The sequence below is a fragment of the Tarenaya hassleriana genome, unplaced genomic scaffold, assembly GCF_000463585.1.
Source record: "Tarenaya hassleriana unplaced genomic scaffold, ASM46358v1 Cleome3, whole genome shotgun sequence".
NCBI classification, from domain to species: Eukaryota; Viridiplantae; Streptophyta; class Magnoliopsida; order Brassicales; family Cleomaceae; genus Tarenaya; species Tarenaya hassleriana.
Genome location: NW_010966177.1, coordinates 4724825 through 4752519, shown reverse-complemented (window position 1 = coordinate 4752519; position 27695 = coordinate 4724825). Strand labels below are relative to the sequence as shown.

Here is a 27695-nt window from a genome sequence, read left to right as displayed (position 1 = left end):
TATTTGTACGTATAAATATACGAGTATTTCTATATAAATATAAATTTTATATATACGTATATTATATATATATATGTATTTGTATGTATAAATATACGAATATATATAAAACATAAATTTTATATATACGTATATATTATATATATGTGTATTTGTATATACAAATATACGAGTATTTTATATATAAATGTGTATTTTACATATATTTATACATACAAACATATGTTATGTATATAAATATATATTTTATGTATGTATATATACGTACAAATATATATATATATATATATATTTGTAAGTATAAATATATTTGTAAGTATAAATATTTGTATATGTATATGTATTAATGTAGTAATATATCAGAAGTTTAACTTGGATCAGTTGGTTGGTTGTCAATTGGAACTCTAAAGTTAAGCGTGCTTGAGCTGGAGTAGTGGAAGGATGGGTGACCTCCTGGGAAGTGGATTTCGAGGATTCAATCTCAGAGTTACCGATTCGGCTTAAGATCGCGGTTGGAGGTTAGAGGTCGGGAATAGGGTATAGGATTAGATTCGGGATTAAAAAAAATTATTTCTGGATCCAAAATACGTTTTAGTGACGCAATAATTGCGTCACCTTTTTGAGTCACTAAATAGTGACGCAATTGTGTCACCAAAAGGTGACGCTAAAAGGTGACGCAATTGCGTCACTATTTAGTGACGCAAAAATTGAGTCACTATTGCGTCACCCTTTGGTGACGCTTGGTGACGAAATCTGAATTGGTGACGGTATGAATGGTGACGCTTTTGGTTGCGTCACTATTGCGTCACCTTTTGAAAAGGGTGACGCAAAAATATAAAAGGGTGACGCAAAAGTTGCGTCACCCTTTTGCTGTTTTCTAGTAGTGAGTTAACCTAATCCAAATGCAACCGAGCTCATCGTCGTCATCATCAAGACGATGGGCATCATCAGCCTTCAGGAACCCTAGAATCGTCAGAGTTTCAAGAACATTCGGAGGCAAAGACGGACCCAGCAAAGTCTGCACGGTTCGAGGGCTTCGAGACAGGCGGATAGGTTCAGCTCTATGAACTCCAAGACAGATTAGGGCTGAGTCAGCCCAGTAAAGTCATCGACTGGCTCCTCGAAGCCGCGAAGGACGACGTCGATAAGCTTCCTCCTCTGCAATTCCCACACGGGTTCAATCAATTTTACCCAAATCTCGTTTTTGGGAGCTCCAGTAACGGCGAGTCTTTGTCGGGGAATCTCGGTTTGTTCGAGAACTGGGGCCTGGGAAGTGGAGTTTCTGTTGGCGAGCAAGAAACGGACACAAGGATAAGCGAGGAAGAATCTGTTGACGAGCAAGAATCAAGCCTGACTAAGAGCACGCTGAAACCAAACTCATGAACAACTCATCATCAGCACAAATGGAAATATACAAGTTACCGTTTTCTTATTATATGTTTCCTTCTGTAAGAGATTTACTTTCTTTCTTTTGTGCATATCAAACCTGTATAAACACTGTAATAGAAGTACATGAATGATATGAGAATCAAGTGAATATTTCTTACAGAAAGTTCACCCCCAAAACAGAACATACGTTCTTGCTTTCTTCTTTGATCAATCTCCAAATACTTTGAATTTCTTTAGTTTCTTCAAGAACGAGATCAAGAACCGATGCCCAGAGGGAAAATTTCGATCTTGACAAAGGGAAGTGGATCAACTTCGTCGATCATCATCGTCAACACGATCATGACAACAATCGTGATCATGGGTTCGACATCGATCATCACCATCTCTGGAGCTCGACCCAAAGCCACAAGCTTTATCCTACATTGCTGAATAATCCGACAACGGCGTCCAAAAGCTCTTACTTCAATTCCGGACATCTCCAACAGTCACTCGACCAAACCGGTAACGTTACTGTCGCATCAAACGTTAATAACAATTTAAATGCGTCCACCGGAGACGGATCTCAGATGTTCTTCTGTTCTCCTCCGACGACAACGACGGCGATGGGTCCTCCATTTCCGACCTACCCTTCGTTTCTCGGAGCTTGGCATGGTCATAATCTTCAGCTCTTCAGTTCTTCTTCAAATTCGCCATCGCAACAGTTATTGTCGGGTAATAACTCGAGCTTCATTAGACCGTTTCATCAATATATGAATGCGGATCCTGTGTTGGGTGATTTGCAGAGGAACAACGAAGGCAACAATGAGAATGATTCAGATTCATGAAGATGTGTGTACTCATACACTTGTGTTTATATATATGCTTATTTACATGTATATATAGTCCCAATAAATCGGGTTCGAGCAAGAAACTGATAACGCGATCAGGTCAGTGAGTTTCTAATATAATTTTTGAATATTCTTTTCACTTTTTCTATAGTGATTACGTACTGTGTATTTCATTCTCGGTTCTTTTGTGTGCGAGTGTTTTAATTTGTCAATTGGTAATCTTGATTATATGTCTCGAATCTTGATTTAGGGCTCTTGGATAAAATACCAAATATATACTATATATTTCTCTGAAAATTTTATAAGACCTTGGGCTAACTTTTTTTATGATCAATGTATATTCTCTCAACTGAAATTCATAGTCTAATTATTTGGATATGAATATCATGTATGTGTGTGTGTATATACAGACTTATAATACCAAAATGGAGTGCTGTTAATTGCTTATGGTAGTGTGATTAAATTATAACCAGTTATGGTACGCATAACGTTAAAATGATCATATGACACATACGAATATATACATACATATGTGGGGATCTTCATCGTATATATGTTTATAAATATATCTAGGGATCTTCATCGTATATATATATATATACTTTATCAGAAATGTTTGGGCTATATATAGCTTTCTCCTTAACACCATAATAGCTGGCGTTTGACTATATTGCTAACAATCGTAATCGGATCACCGTCCTACGTACAAACACATATACACACAATGTGTCGATTTCATAAAGTTTATATGTATAGAACCATTGCATTTCAAAACCACCTATATCATGTCACATAATAAATGACTTGAAAAACTACCTTCCATCTCTGCGAGCAAAACAGAAAAAGATTTCATCAAAGGTTTCCATGCTTAGATCGTTCTCCGTTTTAAAAATACACATACTGTAACACATTGCAATATATATATATATATGTGTGTGTGTGTGTGTGTGTGTGCGCGTAATAAATATTTATATATAAAAAAGGGATATGTAAACTTAATTTCTGTTATTCCTAATAATAATATACATACAAAAGATGTCTAAGAAACAGGATACATAATACATGTACAGTACATTACATGCGTGATTATCTGCATAACATATACCCAAAAGAAAGAGAGATGATATACACTTGCATGTGTGTGTAATAAATTAATGAAGATAATAAAAAAGAAAAGGAAACAAGGAGTAGATGCTGAGTCTGGAGTCAGAGGAATGAAAAGGAAATAACATAAGTAGTGAAGACAGCAACTGATGAACTACTGCAGTCGACAAGCTCTGATCACTCTCAATCATAGAGCTCCACGAGCCCATATCTCTCTCTCTCTCTCTCTCTCTCTCTCTCTCTCTCTCTCTCTCTCTCTCTCTCTCTCTCTCTCTCTCTCTCTCTTCTCCAATTTGTGTTTCCATGGGACACACGCACACATACACTCTTCTAAAGAGGTCATATATAGTTTGATGACAATTATTAGAATAACGGCTTATAAAAATCACACTGAAAAAGCATATGTATATGGCCCAATAAGGTTTTATCGTGTTTACAAAAAAAAAATAAAACAATTTCATGATTTTACTAAAAAGCCCCCGGCGAGGATCGAACTCGCGACCTTTCGCTTACGAAGCGAACGCACTACCACTATGCTACGGAGGCAATTTGAAGAAGATTTTAAATTATCACTGTTCGAATTGCGCGCCTTTTCACACTTACCGCCCTTTTCTTCCCAACGTCAGTTTCCGGCGAACCTTCTCCTTCTCGGCCGCCCCTCTCTCTGTTCTTGCTTCTCTTCAACGGGCGCTCCCCTCCCTGGTGGCGGAGTGGCGTAGGCGTAATTTCACGAGGTTTTCATGCCCCCGTTTAGAATCTTCTGCAATTTAAATATATTGGGCCTTGCCTTTTATTGATGTTAGACACGTTAAAAAAGCCCATATCGTTTCCGAATAAACTTTATGGGCTTTAATATTTGACCTTAATGGGCCTGCGGCCCAATTCCCTATTAAAGGAATGGGGTCCAACCTCAATAAAAGGTGTTTTTGTTTTGTTTTTTTTAAGAAGAAAAAAGAAATCATTGTCATGTTCGAGTAATCTGGCATCAATTTTCTTGAAAAACACATATATATACGGTTAATCCTTTTTCATATCTAAGTAATATTCCTATTTTAATTCGATTGTTTTTTTGCTAATCCTTAAAATGTTTCATAAATAAATGTGTTCATTGGGAGAGCAATGTTAAATAAAGAAATTTGCGTTAATGCTCGGGCCATGGCAAAAAGATCCAATCAGTCCAATAGTCTCCCTTTTGACCATTCCAACAGACAAAAATTCAATTATTAAGAGGGCAAATCTCTTATAATTATATGTATTCATTAAAATATTATAAAAAAAAAGTTTAAATTTTCAGAAAAATATATTAACTAATCGGAGATATTATTATCATTATTTCTTATAACATTTGAACAAATTGGCGTTATAAATAACTTATACATTTAAAACTCATAGACTGCGGCAAAAAGAGAAGAAATATGCCTTATAAATTAACCCTGATGAAACATTGGTGTAAATATCTAACAGTATAATTATAAATAACTTAACATTATCTTAAAAGTGCTGAAGAAATAAAAGGATTTTATTGACTCACCTAGGCAATATCCGGAAAAATCGTTGTATCCTTTTAAATTGAAATTATTTGATACTCCATTTTCGAATCAATGCATACAAGAATCGGATCTCATATATAACCAAATAAACAGATAAAAAGGAAAAGAAAAAACCGGAAGAGATAAAGGGATGTTTAATGGCGATTGATTTGTCGCGCGGCAGAGAATCTCATCCGGAAATGTGACAAAAGTGAGAAAACTACTTTGGAAAAAGCGTGTGTGCTGTCGAGTTCATATAAACCCCGATATTAACGAATAAACGATTTAAAAATATAAAAAAAAGTTATTTTAGTAAATAATAATAATAATAATAATATTACTATTATAAAAAACACCAATTCACCAATTCGCCCGAGAGAGAGATGGGAGTCCATAGCCATACTTGATACACACACACATATATATATATATATATATATATTGTTTTCGTTTTTTTTGTAAATAATTATAAAGAGCAATAAGGCATCAATTAATCACGGGTGATATTTTGCTGGTTCCTTATGATCAGAAACACGTCCTATGTGCAATATTTTTTTTGAAAAAAAAAAGCAAGCAGAATCTACGGAATCTTGGGACTGAATAATCTTCGACCACAAAATTTCCAGTTTTCTTTTTCAAAATATAATTTTAAAATGCTTTTAGATGAAATACAATGTCATTATTAACCAGTTGACTTGTAAATATCAACAATAATCGATTAGGTGTTTGATTTGTTTAAAGTAAAATAATGGTATCAACGAAAACAGTGAAGACTTTCCATATTATGAAAAATTTCTCTAGAAATATTTGATACTCAAATCAAACCCCTAATAAGGTACATATGTACATACACGTGTATATATATACACACACAGAGATCAGAATCCATGGGGAAAACTCTTGATGCCGAAATTGAAAAAAAAAACAAAAACAAAGAAACGTGGGAGAGGAAGGGAGTGAAGAGACAGTACGGTCAGAAAAAGAAATCTAGGGGAGTAGAGGGAGAGATGTACGGAAACATAAGTCGAACAGACACTGTTACTGTTCAGTTCCTCACAGCCAATGAGATGCCGACAACACATCCGATTGGTTTTTTTTCCAAAACCACCCTTTCTCTGTCCGCTTCTAATTTTTTTCCCTAGGTGGGTTTCATTCCCATTCAATTTCCATAAATATCCCCGTCCATATTTACATATACCACAGCATCTACATACATTTTACATATATACATATATTTGTACGTGACACCATTCAGCGTTTGAGATTCTGTTCCAACAGTCGGTTTCATGTACTAATTATCATAGGAAACCATGTTTTATTTGTTTCTCTCGTTATTCACGACATATATATATATATATGAACTGTATTTTTGTGAATATACATTTCTTTTTAAATTGAATATATATTATTACTTTACCTATCGATTTTGATTTTGAGGCTACTCGGAGACACGCGTATATATACTCTACTTCAAAGCCATTACAGTAATTTCTATACGTATACAAAACCCAGTAGGAAAAAAGGAAGAAAAATGACAAGATAATTAGCTTCAACAGAAAGATACCCAAGACGCGAAAAGAGAGAGAGAGAGAGAGAGAGAGAGGGATTGGTGTTTTTTGTTTTGTCTTGGAAGGGCGTGATTGAGGAGCGAGAAAACGAAAGAAAATTTCCATTGGGAGAGAGAGAGAGGGAGAGATGGGGAGAGGTAGGGTTCAACTGAAGAGGATAGAGAACAAGATCAACAGGCAAGTGACTTTCTCCAAGAGAAGATCTGGTTTGCTCAAGAAAGCTCTTGAGATTTCTGTTCTCTGTGATGCCGAGGTTGCTCTTATCGTCTTCTCTTCCAAAGGAAAGCTCTCCGAGTATTCCACTGATTCTTGGTAAATGATCTTATCTCTAGATTTTCTCCCAACAGGTGCGTGTGTATTTATATATATATATATATATGTCTGTGTGTGTGTGTTTGTACATCCATGTTCGAGGATCAATTTCTCATATTACTTAACTTCAATTACTTTTGGGTTCGAAGTAGATCTTTGTGTAAGTCCCGATCTCGCTCATTTCCGGCATAACATGGCGAATTTGCCGACTTTGCTTCGAAAGGCAGATATGATATTGCTGTATCTCATCATATTTGCGTTTAATTTGATCTGCACATATGTTCTTCAGTTGAAGTTAGGGTTTTTGTTGTTTTTAGACGTACGGATCCATAAAAGAAAAAAGAACACCGGGAAAACATGAAATTAGTACACATACTTGCTATATATATGTATGCATGTATGTATGTATGTATTTATGTATGATTTACCCGAAGCTTTGTTTTGAAACCAAGAAAAGAAGTGTGATATATGTGAAAACCCACGGATATTAGTAAATGACGAACTTTAACACACGAATATAGAGACGCACGTACATATACATACACATGAATTGTGTGTGCGCGTGCCCGTGTATATATACAGGTGCTTGGATAACCGAGTTCGTTGCATAATTCTGATATTCTACCTTGAAATGCTCACGTTTGCTTATATGATTTTTTTTAGGATCGACCCCAAAAAGGGTATTGGTGTGTGTTCGCATGTCTTTTACCAAGTTGATATTTCATGTTTTTTATTTATTTATTTTTCAAATAGTATAATTAAACTAAATATTGTTTGATTTTCTATCAAATCAAAGCATGGAGAGTATCCTTGAGCGCTATGACCGCTACTTATACTCAGACAAACAACTCGCCGGACGAGACATTTCTCAGAGTGTAAGTACAATTTTTTTCTCTTCTTTTTTGGTTAAAAGTCTAATTACGATTCTTAATTATCGTCCTGTCACTTGTTTGTGTTCATGATACTTGCTTTGAGTTGTATTAATATTCCCTCTAATTGCGTTTAACATTATATTATTAACTAATTACTGCCGTCTCAAACAAAACTTTCCCTAGGAAAATTGGGTTCTAGAACATGCAAAGCTCAAGGCAAGAGTGGAGGTCCTTGAGAGGAACAAAAAGTACATATCATTGCTATGCCTAATTCAAATTAATTCTTTCATTCGTTTCTTATAGAATGCACTTGCAACCCATTTGATTCATCGTTTATGATCATTAAATAAATATGTGTTAAGCATGCATGCTTTATATTAGCTACTAAATGTATCATCTGCCAAGATATGGTTATATATATATATATATATATATATTATGGCACAAAAATGGCTAATAATTAATCGCTGTGATATTAAACTGCTAGGAACTTTATGGGAGAAGACCTCGATTCTTTGAGCTTGAAGGAGCTTCAAAGCTTGGAGCTTCAGCTGGATAATGCTATCAAGAGCATCAGGTCAAGGAAGGTAAGATAAGCACGCATATCACACATGTATGTAGATGTGTGTGTGTATATATATGCATATATGTGCTTGTCTCAAGGCACATGTATATATTTTGGAGTTTATTAGGATCTTTAATTTCCTTGTCCAAAGTGAAATTTGTGTGATCCGGATGACTGAGTAATATGTGCAGAACCAAGTCATGTTGGAATCCATTGCTGAGCTTCAGAAGAAGGTAAGAGAGAGTGGGCATAGGTGAGTGAATGAGAACGCGTTGTAAGTGCGTTGCAAAATCGGATTTATTTTTGTTGCAAATCGCAACAATTTCGTCGATAGCTGGCTGATTTTTTTTGGAAGTGATCGAGGTTTTCAATTCCCTTTTTTATGATTTGTTATTGCATAATGTTTTGTTGGAATTGGTATATGTATATATATATATATGATCATGTGATTATTGTGTCCCTCACCAGGACAAGGCATTGCAAGAGCAAAATAACTTGCTTCTCAAAAAGGTTAGACATTTTTTCCTCACATTATCTTGAATTTATTTCAGATCAATGGATGAAATGAATCAACTAATCAACCGAATCCAAGTTTTGTGTTGATAAACTGATCTCATTAGCTTTGTATTCATAACATTCACCCTATATAAGCTATGTGTTTTTTAATCATCTATATATATATATATATAAATTATGTAAGATTTGATGATTGCCTTCCAATCCGTGATCTCTATGTTCTTTAATATTTCTGAAGTTTGGCAAATAAAAAATGCGTGATTAGTCATATATAGTATAGTTTGATTTTAGCCTAAGATCCGTAGTCACAATTCCTTTAAGTTGTATCTTATTACATAATGAGTTTAAAAACTTTATTAATATTCATGTGGAGGAGCCGTTTGATTGAGGGCGGAAGGGTATGATGAAATGAACAGATTAAGGAGAGGGGAAAGGGAATGGCTCAGCAGGACGAGTCACGATGCCAAGCCTCCAACTCTTCCTCCTCAATTCGCCATACTCATTACTTAAGCTTCAACAGGTCCCCCCTCTCTCTCTCTCTCTCTCGCTCCCTCTCTCTCTCTCGCGCGCGCGCATGAATGCACACATACGTATCTTGTCTGTTGCGGTTTTGGATTCTTGTTTGATATATATTTTGTTGTAAAATACTTGTACAGAAATGGTTTCCCGGAGAGGGTTGGCGGCAAAATCCCTCCACATACACAGCCTTTGAACGACGTCAATTCCCTTCTCCCCCCTTGGATGATACGTCCAATGAATGAATAAGAATATATCATTAACATGAATGCCCAACAGTTTCGGCAATACACGTCATTGATAATGGTAATGCCCAATACCGACCTATATCGTGTTATATTTGTTTATATACTTACGTAAGTCGCCACTGTAATGGCATGATTTTTTGGATGAAATACTTGTAATGTATGCATGAGAAACTACGTCAAAGGACCCATGCATGTGTATGTGCTGTCCGAATCTGACCTTCTCAATCGTCGTGTTCGCTTCGGACAGGCTTTTGTTTTTTCCACGAAATTGATTGGACGGTTCGTCCTCAAGTTCACCCATCCTAGCGGTAAATGCATCTTTCAATTTGTAATTCAAGTGAAGTACGTCACATCTCATGGAAATTTCACTAAAAATGATTGACCCCTTCTGATGGACCCAAATTTTATATATGCAACCATGAACACGTAAACAAAAAAGTTGTAAATGACTAGCAAATCTTAGAGTTGGAACGTAATTTGAAATTGTCAAAGAGACGAGCCAGCCCTTTTCCACGAAATTTAAAGACGTTGAGATTTCTAAACATGGAAACCCTACTTTTTTTTTTTGGTCAAACCAGGAAGTTCACTTGGACTTTCGGCCCAACCTATATCTCTCTGTATCCGGGAGCAGCCTTTGAACACACAGTCTTTGGCTATACCTCTCTCTCCCCGCATGCCTGGATTCGAACCCTGACCTGGAGGAGGAACACCCTCACTTCCAGTCCAGATACCAATCGACCACAGACATGTGGGTCCTGGAAATCCTACTTTGAATTTTATTAATCACGATTACCTAATATCATCGCCCTTAAGAAATAAATAATAATAATAATAATAATAATAATAATAATAATAATAATAATAATATACTTTATCATAAACCAAAAAGGGTCATAACATTGTTTTACGTACATGCATATACCCATAGATACTACTAGAGAATAGTATTACGTGTCAAATCTCTGTTTCGTTTGATTTGGTTCGTTTGGTTCGGTTCATTATTTAGCTGTTACAGTAAAGTCTACAAAGTTCTCCTTCATTTATTTAATATTAAATGTGAACAATTGACGGTTGGCTTCTTCAAGTCAATGGTCTCCGTTGACTTGGGAACTCCTCCAAAAATATCTTGACCCTTTCTCGGGGGTTATATAGACGATCAAATCCAATATAAAAGCAACAAAAACGATAATGAATATTATAAATTTAAGCTTACCTTAAAAAGTTATTCAGAAACCAAAATGGCTCGGTTGTTTCAGACACCAATATTATCCCTACTTGTTCTGCTTCCTCTTCTTGTTTCGTCTCAGAACAATGGCTCTGTTCCACTCGGATCGTCTCTTACTGCCCAAGAACCATCCTCCACTCCATGGCGCTCTCCTTCCGGTGATTTCGCGTTAGGGTTTCGCAAGATCGAAGGGAACAGCGACGGTTTCGTGCTCTCAATATGGTTCGACAAGATTCCTGACAAAACCATTGTCTGGTACGCGACCGTCGACGGTGGTATTGTCCCTGAAGGATCAAAGGTTACACTAACCGCAGATCGCGGCCTTGTCCTAACGAGCCCTCAAGGTCGTCAGCTATGGCGGTCGCAGGTTATGACAGGTTCTGTTTCCCATGCATTCATGGAAGATACAGGTAATTTCGTCCTCCAAAACGTAGATTCAGAAGATCTATGGTCGAGTTTCAGTGATCCTACAGACACGTTATTGCCTACCCAGGTAAACTTTTTATCAATTGTTATTATCAGAACAAGTTACAGGATCTAATTGGATTGAGTCACAGATTCATACTCAATGACTTAGTGTCTTTGTTTGTATGTACGAGGTTGCAGATAATGGAATTGGGGGGAACTGTCTCGTCTCGTCGCTCGGAGACAGACTTCACAAAGGGAAGATTCCAATTACGGCTTCTAGGCGACGGAAATCTTGTTCTCAACACTATAAGCGCTGATACGCTTGCGAACGCAGACACGTACGCTGCTTACTACATAAGCAACACGTTTGATCCTCAGAACTCGACGAACTCAGGCTTCCGCTTGATGTTTAACGAGTCCGGTTACATGTACATTCTGAGAAGAAACAACTCAACATTAGGGTTCATCCCAGTTGAGAATCTACTCCCCTCTAAAGACTACTACTACCGAGCAGTTTTACATTTTGACGGAGTTTTCGCTCAGTACTATTACCCGAGGCAGCAGACTAATGATGGTAATGCAAGGAGTTGGTCGATGCTTTGGTCTAAACCGGATAATATATGCGCGAAGCTCTTCGGATCTGATTTTGCAGAGAATGAGATTGGACGTCAAGCCTGCGGGTATAACAACGTGTGCACGTTGGGTAAAGAACGGAGGCCGATCTGCAAATGCCCGGAAAAGTTCTCGTTGGTGGATCCACAAGACGAGTACGGAGATTGCAAGCCTGATTTCGACGTTCAGACATGTAACGGGTCGGAGGATGAGTACGAGTTAGTAAGTTTACAAGGAACGAATTTTCCGACAGGAGATTACGAGCGATATAGAAACTATGATGAGGAAAGCTGTAAGTCTTCCTGTCTAAAGGATTGCTTTTGCGCTGCGGTGATACACGGCGGAAACCTCTGCTGGAAGAAGAAGTTTCCACTGTCTTATGGAATACACGACCCGAGCGGCAGTGGCAGTGCGTTTATTAAGGTTCCAATACGCGGAAACTTCAGGCGAGACGAGTACGTGAACTTTGAGGCTGAAGGAAAGAAAAACCGTGATGGCTTGATCATCGGTGGTTCGGTTTTGATAGGGGCCTTGGCGTTTGTAAATTTCGTACTCGTTTACTTGTACAACAAGAAAAAGAATGATCTGAGAAACCCTAGATGTGATGCTCATGCAGAGGTTGAGTCGAATCTCCGAGTCTTTACATACAAAGAGCTCAAAGAAGCTACAAGAGAGTTCAAAGAAGAGCTCGGGAGAGGAGCATTCGGGATCGTATACAAGGGAGCTGTCAAGACCGCAGGTGTTGCTATTTCCATTGTCGTGGCTGTCAAGAAACTCGACCGAGTCGTTCAAGAATCGGACAAGGAGTTCAAGAACGAAGTAAAGGTAATAGCCAAAACCCACCACAAGAACCTGGTGAAACTCGTAGGTTTCTGCAACGAAGGACAGAACCGCCTCATCGTATACGAGTTCTTGCCTTACGGAACACTCGCAAGCTTCCTCTTCTCGCGCCCAAGGCCAAATTGGAGGGAGAGAAGGAGAATGGCCATGGAAATAGCTCGGGGAATAGTGTATCTGCATGAAGAATGCAACGAGCAGATCGTACACTGCGACATCAAGCCTCAAAACATATTGTTGGATGAGTATTACGGTGCCAAAATCTCTGATTTCGGACTTGCCAAAACCCTAATGATGAATCAGACGCATACCCAGACGAACATCCGAGGAACCAAAGGCTACGTCGCACCAGAGTGGTTCAGAAACAGCCCCATTACAGCGAAAGTCGATGTTTACAGCTTCGGAGTGATGATTCTTGAAATAGTTTGCTGCAAGAAGGCCGTTGATTTGGAGGATAACGTGATTCTGACAGATTGGGTGTACGACTGTTTTAGAGAAGACAAGCTTATTGATCTGATCGAGGAAGATGTCGAGGCCATTCAAGACATGGAGACAGTGGCGAGATACGTGAGAACATCGATTTGGTGCATACAAGAAGAGAGCGGGATGAGACCGAACATGAGACAAGTTGCTCATATGCTTGAAGGCGTGTCTGAAGTGCCTGTTCCTCCCAACCCTTCTCCTTACTATAGCGCTTTTCACTCTATTAAAGAATAAGGGATGTTAGAACATTAGTTTGTTGAGATCGTTAGTATTTTTTATTTTGTATTTTGTATTTTGTATTTTATTTTTACTATTTTATCTTTCTATATAAGTGTTTTGTATCCCTTTTATTATCAATGAGAATCAGAAAATTATTCTAAAAATTCTTATTTCTCTCTTGTTCAAAAATGGTATCACAACGTTTCGGTTCGAAATTCTGAATCGTACCGAACCAAAAAATTTGATATTTTTTTCGAACCGTTTCGTTCAAAATTTTCAAACGGTATGATTTTTATAGAACCGAATTTCTCGAAACCGAATCGAACTTTATAAAATTTTCAAAAAACCGAAATTTAAAAAAATCTAATTTTTTTAACAAAACCGAAACCGAACCGAATAATATACGGTACTAATTTGGTACAAATTTTAGAATACCGAATAAAACTGTTTTCAAACTAAACCGCTAAAATTCTGATCTGAATCCCGAAACGACTACCCCAATTAATCAGGTATATGAGATCCTTTTTTCCCCTAAATTCTTCTCTTCTTTTCATTTATTTCTATTCCTTTGAAGATTTTGATTTCTAATTATCTATTATACAAATCTTGTGGAGGAGGAGGAGGGTAAGGAAGAAGTAGGTGATGAAAATAATGATAATGCTATCTTGCATATAAGGTGTTCGATAAAATTACTCCGATGAGGATTATTATTATTGGGTTGGGTTATCCATCTAATCCAACCCATTTAAAATCTATAATAAGTTCAGCCATGGCGTATTTATATGTTTTGTTGAATGTAATTTTTTTATAATTCGAAAGTTCACCATACTTTTGATCCGACTATATCTTCCAAAATATCGAGAAAATCGATGTGATATCCTCCTAAAGTGAGGACCGGAATATAAATTTAATACTAAAGAACTATCATCTTTGATCATATGGTCCACCGTTGAATTAAACTTGAGTTAAGGTTTTTTATTATAGATATTAATTTTGGGTCAAGTTTATTTTGGACCATACATCGAAAATAAATTTGGATCAAAATTGAAATTAATTTATGACACGGAACTTGCACAATCCGTTACCAGTTAACACTGGTGAATAATACTAAACTTCAATAAATTAAAGTGTCCATTGTTTAAGCTTTCGGTACTCCTCATTCTTGGACAACCTTCTAGACCTAGGATTTGTGTTTTTTTTTTTTGCTTTTATATAAATATATAATTAAATCATAGAAAACTGTAGCACAATTATTGTGAATTAGTATATAATTAACGTTCGTCCAAATGGGCAATGGGGCACCACAAGAGGCAGCCATTACTGACCTGGATTTCACATGATTAGAATGATTTTGATTCCACCTACTGTGAACACTGTAGATGTAGACACTAATATATTTTAATTCGACCGCCATTAAGGATAAATTATTCATGAGAACTTTGTTCTTTACATATTCGAAAATGGAAAGTCACTAATTAAATCACACATCTTCGGACAAAAATAGTATCAGACAATAATATCTTTTTGTCCTTTTTTTATATACATATATGTTTATAGTGGTAATTAAGAAAGTTTATTAATCTGAAAAGACGGGTCATTTTCTAAATGTTGCTTTTATCATTTTATAATGGTTTGATCAAGGGTTCGCGCATTTTCAGTTATATTAAAAATTCCAAAAAAAAATTATATACTTTTCTAAATCTTATATTATGCTAATAAATAACATAATTATCATTTATAACAATAGAATATCTGTACAAATATGTTCAACGATCTCAGATCGGTCCGATTTTTTTTGGGTCTATATAACCAAATCCAACACTCAACTCTATAAATTTTTGGTTCGGATCGGGTCAACGTCGGACTACTCAAATCCCTTTGTAAATTTATTTTTTTTTATTTTTTTTTTTATTTTTTTTTTTTGAAAAAATATCGGATTTATGAACCGATCTGAATCGGGTCCGAAATCCTAATTCAACCGACCCGAAAGTCTAATTTTTTCGGGTCGAAAAGTTTAGACCCGAAATTCAACATTTTTGAGATAGACTCGGGTCGGACTTTAGTCTAAATTGACACCACTATGCATATACATATATATGTCTGCGATATGTATGTATGTATATAGTAATATATGCATTTAGTAATTTACTTGCATATGTGTATATAGATGCATTTAATAATTTTATCTAAGATTTTAGAAAAATTAAAAAAAAAATTAATTAAATAAGGAGTATGCAACCCATTTACTTGTATATGGATCCATCCATGTGTGTGTGTATTATTTACTTGAGATAGAATATTGTCAAGACGAGGTAGGGGTGTAAAGCGAGTTAGTCCGGCTCAGTCCAACCCGACTCGTTCCGCTCCGGAAAAATTTTAGTCAAACCCAGTCCAGCCCATCTTTTAGTGAGCTAAAAATATATCAACCTAACTCATATCGTCTTAGTCTGCGAGCCAAACGAGTCGGTCCGTTAGCCAAATATATAAAATTTAAAAATAAAATTTTAATACTAACAAATATTTAAAACTAATTTAAATATTTAAAATATTTATATATAATAAAAAAATAAAATTTTAAACAAAAACAAACTCAATATGTAATAAAAATATAATTTATATATAAAAATATTTTAAAATATAGAAAAATATTAAAATTTAAAAAAAAATTCTGGCCCGCGAGCCAATCTGTCTCATAAAAAATATTTATTATTATAAATTATAAATGTAGTATTTATTAGAATAAAAAAGTAATTATTGGAAAAAAAAATACGAGTTTTAAATTGGAAAGATAAATAATAGTTTTTTTAGTTTTCTAAATTATAAAAAGATATTTCATGACTGTTATCTAAGATACGAGACAAAATGATTCACGACAATATTATCATGTCTTGATATTAAGTTGCATCCAACCCAAATTTGGGTAGTTCAACTGGTGAAATGAGAATGCATAGCGTCTATTATGTTCCGAGTTTGAATTTCAAATTTGAAAAGAGAATGTATGATCCAAAATATCTGATTGGTTCCCGACCCCGGAATTAGTTGGACATTGGTCCATACCCAGTTACAAAAAAATGTTACAGTGTATTTTATTGATACGTAAACTATCTTAAAAAGATTATATGGAAATTATTATTACACGAAAATATGGAATACCGATGCTTATAATTTTCAATCTAATCGATTTTTTCTCTTTGGTTGCAACTATACGAACCATATTATTATTATTGTTGTTGTTGGTAAAATGAATGTACAAACTTTTTTTTTAACTCATCCTGGGTAGCTCAACTGGTGAAACGGGGGTGTAAAACATTTGTCCCGTCCCAAGTTCGAGCCCCAGGGTGGGGAGGGGAGCGAATATTTCAAAGCACATGGCTTGCTTCCGGCCCGAAGATTAGTCTGGGCTTCGGCCATGACGATTCGTTATAAAAAAAAAAATGTACAAAACTTTTTAGACGACAAAAGCTTGTCTTTGGTTTCATGAATCTTTAGATTCGGTTTCGATCTTTGGAACGAAAAGATTCCGTGGAGAACTATCATTTCGACGGTCCGTAGCAAATAATCAACTCGAAATCATAAATCTAATATAGTAAATGAAACTAGAAAATAACAAAAGCCATTATTATTTTAACAAAAAAAAAACCATTATTATTATTGCCGCATCATTACATTACTATTTTTTAACGCACCGGATATTATTACACACCGCGTGGCACAACACCAATAAACGACAGAAGACAAAAAAAACTAAAAGACAACTCTGACGAGGAACAGATCGATCCAATCTAGGCCAAGGAAAATCAACTCTAAAATTGATTTAATGTTCCACAAATTATTAATAAAGATTGCTCAGACTAAAACACGAACCGGCGAATCCGACGAACGGACGATGTTCTCCAACTCCATGTCCTCGTAGTTCCAAAAACGTGGGAACTCTTCTCCAGATGTAATTTCAGGAGAATCTTTGATATAATCCTCGCCGATAATGTTTTTTAATTCCTCCATAAACCCGACGTTATCCATTCTCATCATATGGTTGTCCGACATCTCTTCGTTGCTGAATAAATTACCGAACTCGAGCCGACGATCGTCGACTAGAGACTGATCTCCGCTTGGTGTGCTGATCAAACACTGCATGAAATCAGAGTCCGGCATGGAAGTTTCTAGAAATTCTTCGGAGAATCCCGAAGATGTGGAGGCGGACAAAGAGACATTGTTCTCGCTCGCCGCGAAAATCGACTTGAGAACATCCGGTTTGGTCGCCATCTTGTTGAGAAACTTGGAATACGTCGTCGTTGTCGCATTGGTGGAAGACGAATTTCCGTTCGGAGAATCTGCCTTGTCGGAGATTCCGTTGATGATTCCGGCTAGAAGATTCCGGTTGAGATCGACGGCGAGCTTTGAGGCCACACGGTTAAGGAGCTTAACCGAACTGGAAGAACCGGCTGGTTTATGATGAGATTCGGTTGTTCCGGTTTCCCTGTCGGTCGAATTGATCGGTTTATGGGTAAGGGGATCGATACCCTTTTTGATCAAGCGTTTCTTGATGTGAGTGTTCCAATAGTTTTTAATCTCATTGTCTGTTCGTCCTGGCAAGCGGTGAGCAATTGCCGCCCATCTTGAACACACAAAAGGACAAAAACCGAAATTAATTAGTAACAAACACTGTTTAATTAAATAACTAATTGTGCTGATTGCGAATCTTGTATAACATCTAAAACAGTACGTTTATATCTCGGTTGGAGACAAACGCAAGACACCATAGAAAACAAACAAGATAGATTTTTTTTATATATATAAATGTGGAAATGGATCATATAAATTGGAAAAAAGCGACGTCTGCCCATCTTTATGGTACTTTATTATATAGAAATTATTCTTTTCTATTATGGGTGCCAAAAATAGATATCATCCTTATCAGTATGTGCTTAGTGCGACTGCATTTTCCCATCTTTTTAAAGGTTCTCCAATAATACGAAATTTTTAAAAAAAATAATAAGGATTGATGTGACAAAAAAGAAAAAGAAAATTGATAATTGATATACATATACATACATATATATATATATAAAGCAGAGATGGAAACATCCTTACTTGTTACCCTTTATAGCATGAAGCTTGATGATAGTCTCTTCTTCTTCGAAGCTAAACTCTCCTCTTTTGATATCGGGTCTTAGATAGTTGGCCCATCTCAATCGGCAACTTTTTCCGCACCTCTTTAATCCTACGATTACAAAACCCACGTCTTACAATCATCATCATCAAGACCCAACATATGTAGTTAAATGACAAACATTAATTAATTAAATAATAAAAGAAATTATGTATATATATATATACACCTGCTTTCTCGGGGAGGGTGCGCCAGCCGCCTTCACCATGTTCTTGGACATAAGCAATGAGCTTTTGATCCTCCTCGGCGGTCCATGCTCCTTTCTTCAGTCCCTCTGCTTTGCAACATGGCGTTCTCACCATTCTTCTTCCTCCTCTTCTTAATGATATGTTGTTACTAATATATAATAAGCTAGATCCAATTAAACCTAAAACCTAGTTTATCTCGGGGCATTCATAGGACTTTCTATTCTTGGAAACCCAATGGCGAGAGAGGATACGACTATAAGAATTTGATGGATCTCCTAATCAACACCAAGAGACACCTGAAAATCTTCCTCACGGATATGCTTTGCTGGCGAGGAACACGTGATCCTTTTCTCATTTCGCTCACAGAGCCTGCGGAGTTTTAGAATTAAATTATACAAAAACCGAGACCGGTTGCTGCTAGGACAGAAGTGAAGCTTAAGCTCATTGCAGAGAGAGAGAGAGAGAGAGAGAGAGAGTTGTCAAAGTTGGTATGGAGGGATTGTTGATGGGGGGAAGACCCTCTTTGTTTATATCTAGGCTCACAGCACGCCATGTGGTCCTGTTGTTATGCCACGTGTCCCACACCCATTGCAAGAACCAAAACTTCGTCAGCATCTGCAGTACACGAAATTATACACTGAACACTGTCCCGATTGATTTCCCCCTTCCCCGTGTAATTTTGTTTCCTTTCGAAATTGTTACATTAACATTTTTGATAATATATTGTAGAATCTATTATTATCGAATAAATTTTAGTAATAGAAAATTTTAGGAATTTTGAAAAGAGAAAAATTATAGGGAGTTATATATATATATATATAAGGTTCTGATATATTTTAGTCAGACCATGTCATATATCCGACTTACTTTCTGTGAGAAAACGTGGTCTTTGATATTTTATCATATTTATCTTCTAAGTTATACCTTGAACTATAATTTTCTTTCAAATTAACGTCATGAAATTTATACAGATTCTCAAAACCGAGCGACAAAAAAAAGTTTTGTACGAAGGGAATTGGAATTTTGGATTTAGAAGTAATCATATCTTCTTTATGCAATCATAAAAGAAAAAAGGTTTTAGTGAAAAGAGAGCACAATGATCCACTTGTTCGTAGTTGATTTCCCACTTACTTCGAAAACTGTGATTCTGGTTGAATAGTCAATGAAAAAGTTTATTGGAAACATAAATTAATATAAATACGTGAATCATTGGATCGCAATTTTTTTTAAATATCTTATGTATCTATTTATATTGTAGACACGTATATGTATATCAGATATATCATATGTAGATGTGTGTATATCGTTTCAATAATTCAAAAGGAAAACGTCTTTATTCTTGAGAAATAAATATTATTTATATTCTCGTTATTCCACTGATTTTACTAACAAAACATATTCTCTGCTCATCCAAATTTGGATAATTCAACCGATGAAACAAGATATAAAAAGTTTATTCCAATTCGAGTTCAAATTAGTGTGAAACTTATATTTCAAAATAATCCGACTAACTCTCAATTCCGGAATTAATCTCAATCTTGATCCAAAATACTCCGATCATAAAAAATTATATTCTTCACTCATCATTAATTTATTTTATATTGTTTCATATTTATTTATAAGTTTATAAATAAACTTTTAATTTACATTTAGAACATATGCAAGAAATCATTTGAATAGTCCAGATGTGATGGCAGGGTGGTGTGTACGCACAAAGAAGGGGTGGGCATTTTGGTTTATTTCTGAATTGAACCGTATCGAACCGAAAAAATTTTGATATTTTTTTCAAACCGTACCGTTTAAAATTTCCAAACGATATGATTTTTATAGAACCGAATTTTCTGGAACCGAAACGAACCGAACCGAATTTTATAAAATCTCCAAAAAACCGAAATTTTCTTAAGAAAATTTAAATCTTTTTAACAAAATCTGAAATCGAACAGTGCCGAAACCAAAACCGAACAATATACGGTACTAATTTGATATAAATTTTAGATTACTGAATAAACCGTTTCCGAACCGAACCGCTAAAATTCCGACCCGAACCGCTAAATGTCCACCCTTAACACAAAATACTCTCCTATACCCAAAATGTGAGCACACCTAGACATATCACCAATATATATATATATATATATATATATATATATAACAATAGAGTTTCAACATTGATAGATTTGTACAAAGATGACAGAAACATGGTAGATTCCGAGTAAGATAGGTAACCCTAACCTCGGTCTAAGGTTTAGTTCCCATCTTGATTAATGTTTCTAAGGTTTTGTTTTGGTATTAGATTAGGCCTTATTTAGGTTCAAATATGGTTGATTTATGCTCAATCAAGTACATAGAAACGACACCCACCCACACTTACACAGTCTATTTACGAGTTCAAATTTCGATGTTGAATCTTACATCCCGGTAGGGTTTAAATTTCACTATGTATTTAAGATTTTTTTTACAGATTTACACTAGAGAATTACATTGATTCCTACAGCCGCGAATATACATAGATCTTTACATAAATCATTTGTAACATACACAACGAATCATTTGAATAAAATTTAATTATATGTTTCATATCTTCTGATATATCATTATTCATTATTATTATTATTATTATTATTTTATAACATCTATCATATTAAGCGACTAATTTATAAATGCAAAATCAATTAAACAAATCCGACGGGGTTATTATTACGACAATCATTCCTACGTATTTGCACTGTCGCAGTAATAGCGTGGTGCATTTCGCTGTTTTATTGTTTCTTTATACTTCGTTATCACTTTTCTGCATGTATTCGCAATGTATTAACAGTTGTGTAAACCAACAAAGCAAATAAAATGTATTATGGATTAACCAAATATTATTATTCAATATTCATTACGATACATTAAATATTTCATTTTCACCAAATCCGGGTTAAACATAGAGGCCGTGGATCTGAGAATCCGTATGGGGATATTCTTACAAAGGAGAAGACGACAAAAAAACATATGTGGCCTTTGGGCCAATATTATTATTATTATTATTATTATTATAATAATAATAATAATAATAATAATAATACAAGTGGGAATAATCCAAGAGTCTCACTTTGACAAAATATTTTATATTCTCAACTTTTTTTTGAAGTGATATATTTTACATATGTTATGAATTTATGGTAATTTTAATTTATAAAAGCATCTTATGTTTGCAAGATCTTGTGTAATCCAATAAGAACTCGTTAACCATTGTGATCCGAGTCGTTTTATATAGCACGAACTGTTTCGTGGAAGAGGGATTGACGCATATAGAATATATATTTTTACGTTATCTTTAATCTAAGTATATTGGTTTGATAATTATTGTTAATTAAAATAATTATCTAACCAACAAAAACCAAGTAAATGCTAACATTTTTATGTCCCACTAATCAAATTAAGACTATAATACATACAACCAGACGACTAAACATACGACCGTACGTAGCCCCTTTCAATTCGTACTTGAAACTGTCATGTGACTAATTTATCACACTATTGAAATCGAAGAAACCGAATTATATATATACATATATATGTATATATATATTGGTATGTAGTATAAACAAAATTAATGTGGAATCTAGATTAAGAAATATCCAATTAATTTGTCCAAAATCTAACAATATTACTGATATTTAAACAGAAATTATATTATAGAAACTATTTAAAAAAAATATTCTACTTAGATAACGATTTTATCAACCGAAAAAGGCAAATTGATTTCTTAACGATTCCAAAGATGACAAATCCGTCGATAGTAATCAAAGACGTATTTACTAAGATGATTTTTCTTCAAAAAAAACTACAAGGGAGGAACTTGTTATGGGTGGGCCACATTGGCGTTGGAAAATTTTTTTTTTATAATCTATAAATTCCCCGAATCTTTAGCACAACTACACAAGTGAATGTCTCATCTAACTCTAGTGGGAGATGCGTTAGTGTGTAGTTACTAATTACACTGTCTAATCATTTAATATTTAAGCTCTTAATAGATTATAAAAGTAAGGAAATTATTTTTTGTGAAGTGTTGCTTTCTGTTCGAAACGGAATAACATGTTATAATTAAATTTTAATTGGAAAATATGGTGGTTATATATGTATATATATATATATATATTGTTTTTAGGAAAAATAATTTTAAACAGACAAAGAAAAAGAAAAAAATTGTGGAACCAAACGAAAGCATAATGACATCAGGGGGCAACCTACGTATAAGGGAGTGGGGGCACGTGCCCCCATAGTAAAAAAATTTTAAAAAAATTTAAGTTAAAAATTTTAATAAAAAGAGAACGATACTCTATTAATTATTGAATGTGGCCTCCACTTTCAACTCTCTCATTTCTTTTTATCTATTTTTTTTATTAAATTTGTCTATTTTTTATATATAATTTTTTATAAATGGCCTACTAGAAAATTTTTTTGGGTCCACTTAATGATATAATTATTTTTTATCCGATAATCATAATATGACTTTACACGTTTTCTTTTTGTGATCTGCGAAGCCCACACACACGAACGTTCGCTTGAGCCCGCCACCACATTCTTTGCTTTTTCCTTATTTCTTTACTTAATAAATGAAGATTATAAATAAAGCAAATTGAAGGAAATTTAGTATTCTCATAAATATTAGTATTTTTTTTCACATATTGATATTTATTATTGCTTTTTTTTTTCTCCGACCACATGATTACGACATATATTCCCGAAATGGTCTCTGTCGGATCTTTTTTCACTGCGTTGATTCTCATCTTCAGACGCGTTCTTACTATCAAATAATAAGAAAATCTTGGTAGAAATTTAAATAAAGAAAAAAAAAACATTTGCTAGATTTTTTTATTTTTTTTAATCGGGTATCCTGAGCCGATATCCAAACTAATTACGAAATAGAGGACAAAATATATAATTAGAATATACATTCTCCTCCTTAATTTAAGACTCGAATTCGAGACGAATATATACTTTGCCTTCATTTTTATCGGTTAAGTTATCTAAATTGGTTGTCTTTCTTTTTTTTTTGTTAACGAGACCATTCTAAAGTAGTGGTCTTGACATTATATCTATATATATATAACACTTATTTCTTATTTTTAAAGACCACTTAAATCAAACAAGCGTTCCTCGCCACATTACACTATCCCTTTCTGGTCAACGATACCATTTACCTTTGTATTTGCAAAGCACTTATGTTTTGTCTACAAATTATGTTTTTTCCGAGAAAAAAACTTAATGTTAATACAATTTTTTTAGGTATCGAATCTCAAAAAAACCAATCTTAAAAATTATTTTAAAATATAATTTCGATAAAATTAGAGAAAAAAATTTAAGTGATTTGGTAGTTAATGATAATGGATATAACAATAATAACAACAGTAAAACCTTTTTATTATTAATTATAATGATTACAATTTTCTAAAAGAAGAAGGCAATAGTTAGTAAATCTCGATATATTTTGTTTGTTTCTTTTAAAATGCTTCCCAAACATATGCATCTTGTCAAAGTACGACAAATTGCGGAATAATTTTTTGGGACAATTGGTAGAATGTACCCAAATAAAAACGAAATTTGCAAAATATCCAACAAAAAAATAACTTTTGCATACTACATTTTTTTTTTTCTAAATATCCAAACTACCATTTACAGTATTTTTCTATGATTGCGTGACAATCTATCTTTTAAAAATCAGTAAGTTTTGCTATTTGATCTTTTTTTTCTCCAATATTTTTTCTATCTACACTATTTCTTATATAGTTTATCTAATCTATTCAAATACTCTTCTCTTTCTATGATATTCTGATCATTTTTTTGTATACACAAAAGGTGTTTGATGAAATGCCTGTACCAGAAAACTGCGGCAAATGACCTGTGATCTGTAAAAAAATGGCATACGTTCTGCGTTAAATGACCTATGGTCTGACAGATGACCTGTGATATGCCGCAAATGACTTGCGGTTTGTGGCAAGTCATTTGGCCTGCGGCAGTTCACTTGCGGCACCTAGCAGGTCAACTGCGGTACCTGCGACGGCCTATCGCCCTGCGACCTGCGGACCTGCATACCTGCTGACCTACGGCATGCGACAGGTCATTTGGCCTATGGCAGGTTACTTGCGGCACCTAGCAAGTCAACTACGGTACATGCGACCTGTGACCTATCGTCCTGTGAACCTGCGAACCTGCGGACCTGCGGCCTGCGGCAGGTCATTTGGCCTGCGGCAGGTTACTTGCGGCCCTAGCAGGTCAACTACGGTACCTGCGACCTGCAGACTTGCGGCCTATCGCCCTGCGGATTTACGGTCTATCGCCCTGCGGACCTGCTGATCTGCGGCTTGTCGCACCTGCGACATGCGGACCTGCGACCTGCGACTAGGGGTGGCCAATTCGGGTTTCGGTTCGGTTTTCGGTTCGGTTATTTCGGGTTCGGTTTATTCGGTTATCAAAACATCATAACCGAACGGTTATATAAATTTATTCGGTTCGGTTCGGTTCGGTTCGGTTCGGTTTCGGTTCGGTTCGGTTCGGTTTTGATACAAAAAATCTATAACCAAACGGTTTTATTTGATTCGGTTCGGTTCGGTTCGGTTTTAGAACGGTTCGGTTCGGTTTATAAATGAACAATACTAAACTAGAGAAAAAGTTGGAAAAAAATCTCATAATTTAATCCAAGACATAAAGTACCACGAATGTTTTACAATCGTATCCCAAAAAACTCCAAAAATCTTCAAGCATAGTATCTTACACTTCATATTCTAAGTCTAATATGATATCAATGCAAATCTTTATCCAAAAAAACTCCAAAAGTCTTCAAAGTCTTCAACCTTCATCGAATCTTCTTCTTTGTTTACCTCAACCTAATAAAATAAAGATAAGATCATGTAAAATATATCTAACAATCAGATTTTAATCAAGGTACAGAAGATACCTTATTAATCTTTCTTCTGTTCATTTGATAATCCCACACGAAATTCTATACAACCAAAAAGAAGAATGAGTTATGAAACAAAAATTTACTAAAACATATACATAATCAATATGAATATATATATATATATATATATATATATAAGATATACCTTCAACCATTGCATACATAAAGTCATTATTTTCAATCACATCTTTAAGAGATCGTGTTGCATCAGAGATAAGTGAAGACCGTAGCCAATTCTGTGAAAGAACCAATGCTTCGACCATATTCGGAGTTAAGCTATTCCTTGGTCTAAAATGTGACCTTCTGTACTAAAAGCTGATTTTGATGCAACCGCCGAGACCGGAAATGCTAATATATCTCTCGCCATTTGCGCTAAGATCGGAAATTTTCCACTGTGCATCTTCCACCACATTAAAATATCAAACTCCGTATTCAGATGGTTAGATCTTGCCACTTCAATCTTTTCCATCAAGTAAAGATCTAACTCACTTAGTGACCCCTCTACGTTTCCTACATCCGCCATCATTTGACTGAATGAAGCAAAAGGATTATCATATTTCTCGTAACCAATGCCAAGATCAATATCATCATTAGTTGGTACAACATAAAACTCGGTGTTTCCATGATCTATATTCACTTCCACCCTCAGCCACACTTGGTGTTTTGTACCATGTATGATACGAATCAAACAACCTCCGCAACACATCAGTGACACTCTTTTTCATCTCATCACATTTAGCATTATCTTTACCATATATCTTCTCGAAGGAGTTACAAAACTCATTTTGCTTATTGGATCGAGGACAACAGCAATAATCAATAACTTATTAATTTTTTCTGTCCCCTCCCAACATTTGTCATACTTCCACTTCATACTCTTAGCCATCGTACTCAAATTCTGATCTGAGTTGTCAATCAACGACGCTAAAACATATTCAACTCTTAGAATCTCATTATAACAACCACTCGAAGTGACTTTTTTTGTAGCAGAAAAGACCAGAGTTGAATCATAAAAAACTTTCAAGATATGTACTAACCGTCGAGCATTATCCCAATCGCTTTCCGACGGCGGACCAATCCTTTTTTTACTGGATCTTGACTCATCATCTTCATGAAAATATGCCTCATACAATTTGTCTTCGACTTCCATCCTCTCAAATGTTTCTCTGTACTTTAAAGCCGAAGTCAACATAAGAAAAGTTGAATTCCATCGAGTTGTGCAATCCAAGACAAGGCTTCCCCTAGTTCTCGCTCACACGAGGGGCCCAGCGATATCTCTCTCTTTTACGAGAGGTACAAATCCCATCTTGACTATCTACAATCCATTACATGATTCGTTTCGTACCTGATACACGCCTTTATAGTTCTCCTGTTACGCAGAACGTTTGACGTATTCAAAGCACGCAACTCCTCATGTTGGATTCCGTAGATATCTCAGGTCTCAGGACACAATCATGGAACCGCCATATGAGATTCAAGTCATGACACTAGTCCATGTGACAATCTCATGCGGGTCAATTCAGTATTCCGTTCTCCAATGAATACCTATGATTGTGATCGTATCCAATACACTACTAGAAAACAGCAAAAGGGTGACGCAACTTTTGCGTCACCCTTTTATATTTTTGCGTCACCCTTTTCAAAAGGTGACGCAACCAAAAGCGTCACCATTCATACCGTCACCAATTCAGATTTTGTCACCAAGCGTCACCAAAGGGTGACGCAATAGTGACTCAATTTTTGCGTCACTAAATAGTGACGCAATTGCGTCACCTTTTAGCGTCACCTTTTGGTGACACAATTGTGTCACTATTTAGTGACTCAAAAAAGTGACGCAATTATTGCGTCACTAAAACGTATTTTGGATTCAAAAATAATTGTTGTTAAGCCCGAATCTAATCCGATACCCTATTCCCGACCTCTAACCTCCAACCGCGATCTTAAGCCGAATCGGAAACTCTGAGATTGAATCCTCGAAATCCACTTCCCAGGAGGTCACCCATCCTTCCACTGCTCCAGCTCAAGCACGCTTAACTTTAGAGTTCCAATTGACAACCAACCAACTGATCCAAGTTAAACTTCTGATATATTACTACATTAATACATATACATATACAAATATTTATACTTACAAATATATATATATATATATTTG

General features: G+C 35.2%; 4 protein-coding genes, 1 non-coding gene and 1 pseudogene across 9 annotated transcripts in view; 3 read left to right on the top strand and 3 right to left on the bottom strand.

The window, feature by feature from the left end:
• The first annotated feature begins 769 nt into the window (after positions 1-769).
• On the top strand, positions 770-2213 carry LOC104820160 (annotated as a pseudogene).
• A 1581-nt stretch (positions 2214-3794) lies between these two features.
• On the bottom strand, positions 3795-3866 carry TRNAT-CGU. The gene has a single exon. It is a non-coding gene; the product is annotated as a tRNA-Thr (tRNA).
• Positions 3867-6312: 2446 nt separating this feature from the next.
• Positions 6313-9523, top strand: LOC104819396 (agamous-like MADS-box protein AGL8). Of its 5 annotated transcripts, none has more exons than XM_019203103.1 (8): positions 6317-6729; positions 7526-7604; positions 7785-7849; positions 8089-8188; positions 8358-8419; positions 8635-8676; positions 9099-9202; positions 9339-9484. In XM_019203103.1, the coding sequence occupies exons 1-7, from the start codon at positions 6545-6547 to the stop codon at positions 9190-9192; spliced, it is 627 nt and encodes a 208-aa protein (XP_019058648.1). In that variant the 5' UTR covers positions 6317-6544; the 3' UTR covers positions 9193-9202; positions 9339-9484. The 5 variants fall into 5 exon arrangements, with proteins under 5 accessions (XP_019058649.1, XP_010547744.1, XP_019058648.1 ...); XM_010549441.2 differs by having other exon boundaries at positions 6321-6729; positions 8358-8399; positions 9339-9523; XM_019203104.1 differs by lacking the exon at positions 9339-9484 and having other exon boundaries at positions 6313-6729; positions 9059-9101.
• Positions 9524-10666: 1143 nt separating this feature from the next.
• On the top strand, positions 10667-13286 carry LOC104819395 (G-type lectin S-receptor-like serine/threonine-protein kinase RLK1). Its single transcript, XM_010549440.1, has 2 exons — positions 10667-11164; positions 11278-13286. The coding sequence occupies exons 1-2, from the start codon at positions 10685-10687 to the stop codon at positions 13243-13245; spliced, it is 2448 nt and encodes an 815-aa protein (XP_010547742.1). The 5' UTR covers positions 10667-10684; the 3' UTR covers positions 13246-13286.
• A 3615-nt stretch (positions 13287-16901) lies between these two features.
• LOC104819394 (transcription factor MYB34-like) lies at positions 16902-19071 on the bottom strand. Its single transcript, XM_010549439.1, has 3 exons — positions 18570-19071; positions 18322-18451; positions 16902-17845 (listed from the first exon to the last, which is right to left on the bottom strand). Exons 1-3 carry the CDS (start codon positions 18700-18702, stop codon positions 17077-17079), a joined length of 1032 nt encoding a protein of 343 aa, XP_010547741.1. The 5' UTR covers positions 18703-19071; the 3' UTR covers positions 16902-17076.
• Positions 19072-25811: 6740 nt separating this feature from the next.
• LOC104820158 (zinc finger BED domain-containing protein RICESLEEPER 1-like) overlaps positions 25812-27695 on the bottom strand; it is a 4780-nt gene continuing 2896 nt past the window's right edge. The window contains exons 2-3 of the mRNA XM_010550529.1: positions 26578-26706; positions 25812-26256 (exon numbers count right to left, since the gene is read on the bottom strand). Coding sequence (XP_010548831.1) covers positions 25812-26256; positions 26578-26706 — 574 coding nt within the window. The remainder of the gene's footprint in view (positions 26257-26577; positions 26707-27695) is intronic.

Coding starts and splice junctions, on each gene's coding strand:
- LOC104819396 (XM_010549441.2), top strand. CDS start 6,545: ATGGGGAGAGGTAGGGTTCAACTGAAGAGGATAGAGAACAAGATCAAC. Junction 7,605..7,784: donor GACGAGACATTTCTCAGAGT/GTAAGTACAATT, acceptor AACTTTCCCTAG/GAAAATTGGGTTCTAGAACA. Junction 8,400..8,634: donor TTGCTGAGCTTCAGAAGAAG/GTAAGAGAGAGT, acceptor GTCCCTCACCAG/GACAAGGCATTGCAAGAGCA.
- LOC104819395 (XM_010549440.1), top strand. CDS start 10,685: ATGGCTCGGTTGTTTCAGACACCAATATTATCCCTACTTGTTCTGCTT. Junction 11,165..11,277: donor ACACGTTATTGCCTACCCAG/GTAAACTTTTTA, acceptor ACGAGGTTGCAG/ATAATGGAATTGGGGGGAAC.
- LOC104819394 (XM_010549439.1), bottom strand. CDS start 18,702: ATGGTGAGAACGCCATGTTGCAAAGCAGAGGGACTGAAGAAAGGAGCA. Junction 18,452..18,569: donor CACCCTCCCCGAGAAAGCAG/GTGTATATATAT, acceptor TTGTAATCGTAG/GATTAAAGAGGTGCGGAAAA. Junction 17,846..18,321: donor CATGCTATAAAGGGTAACAA/GTAAGGATGTTT, acceptor TGTGTGTTCAAG/ATGGGCGGCAATTGCTCACC.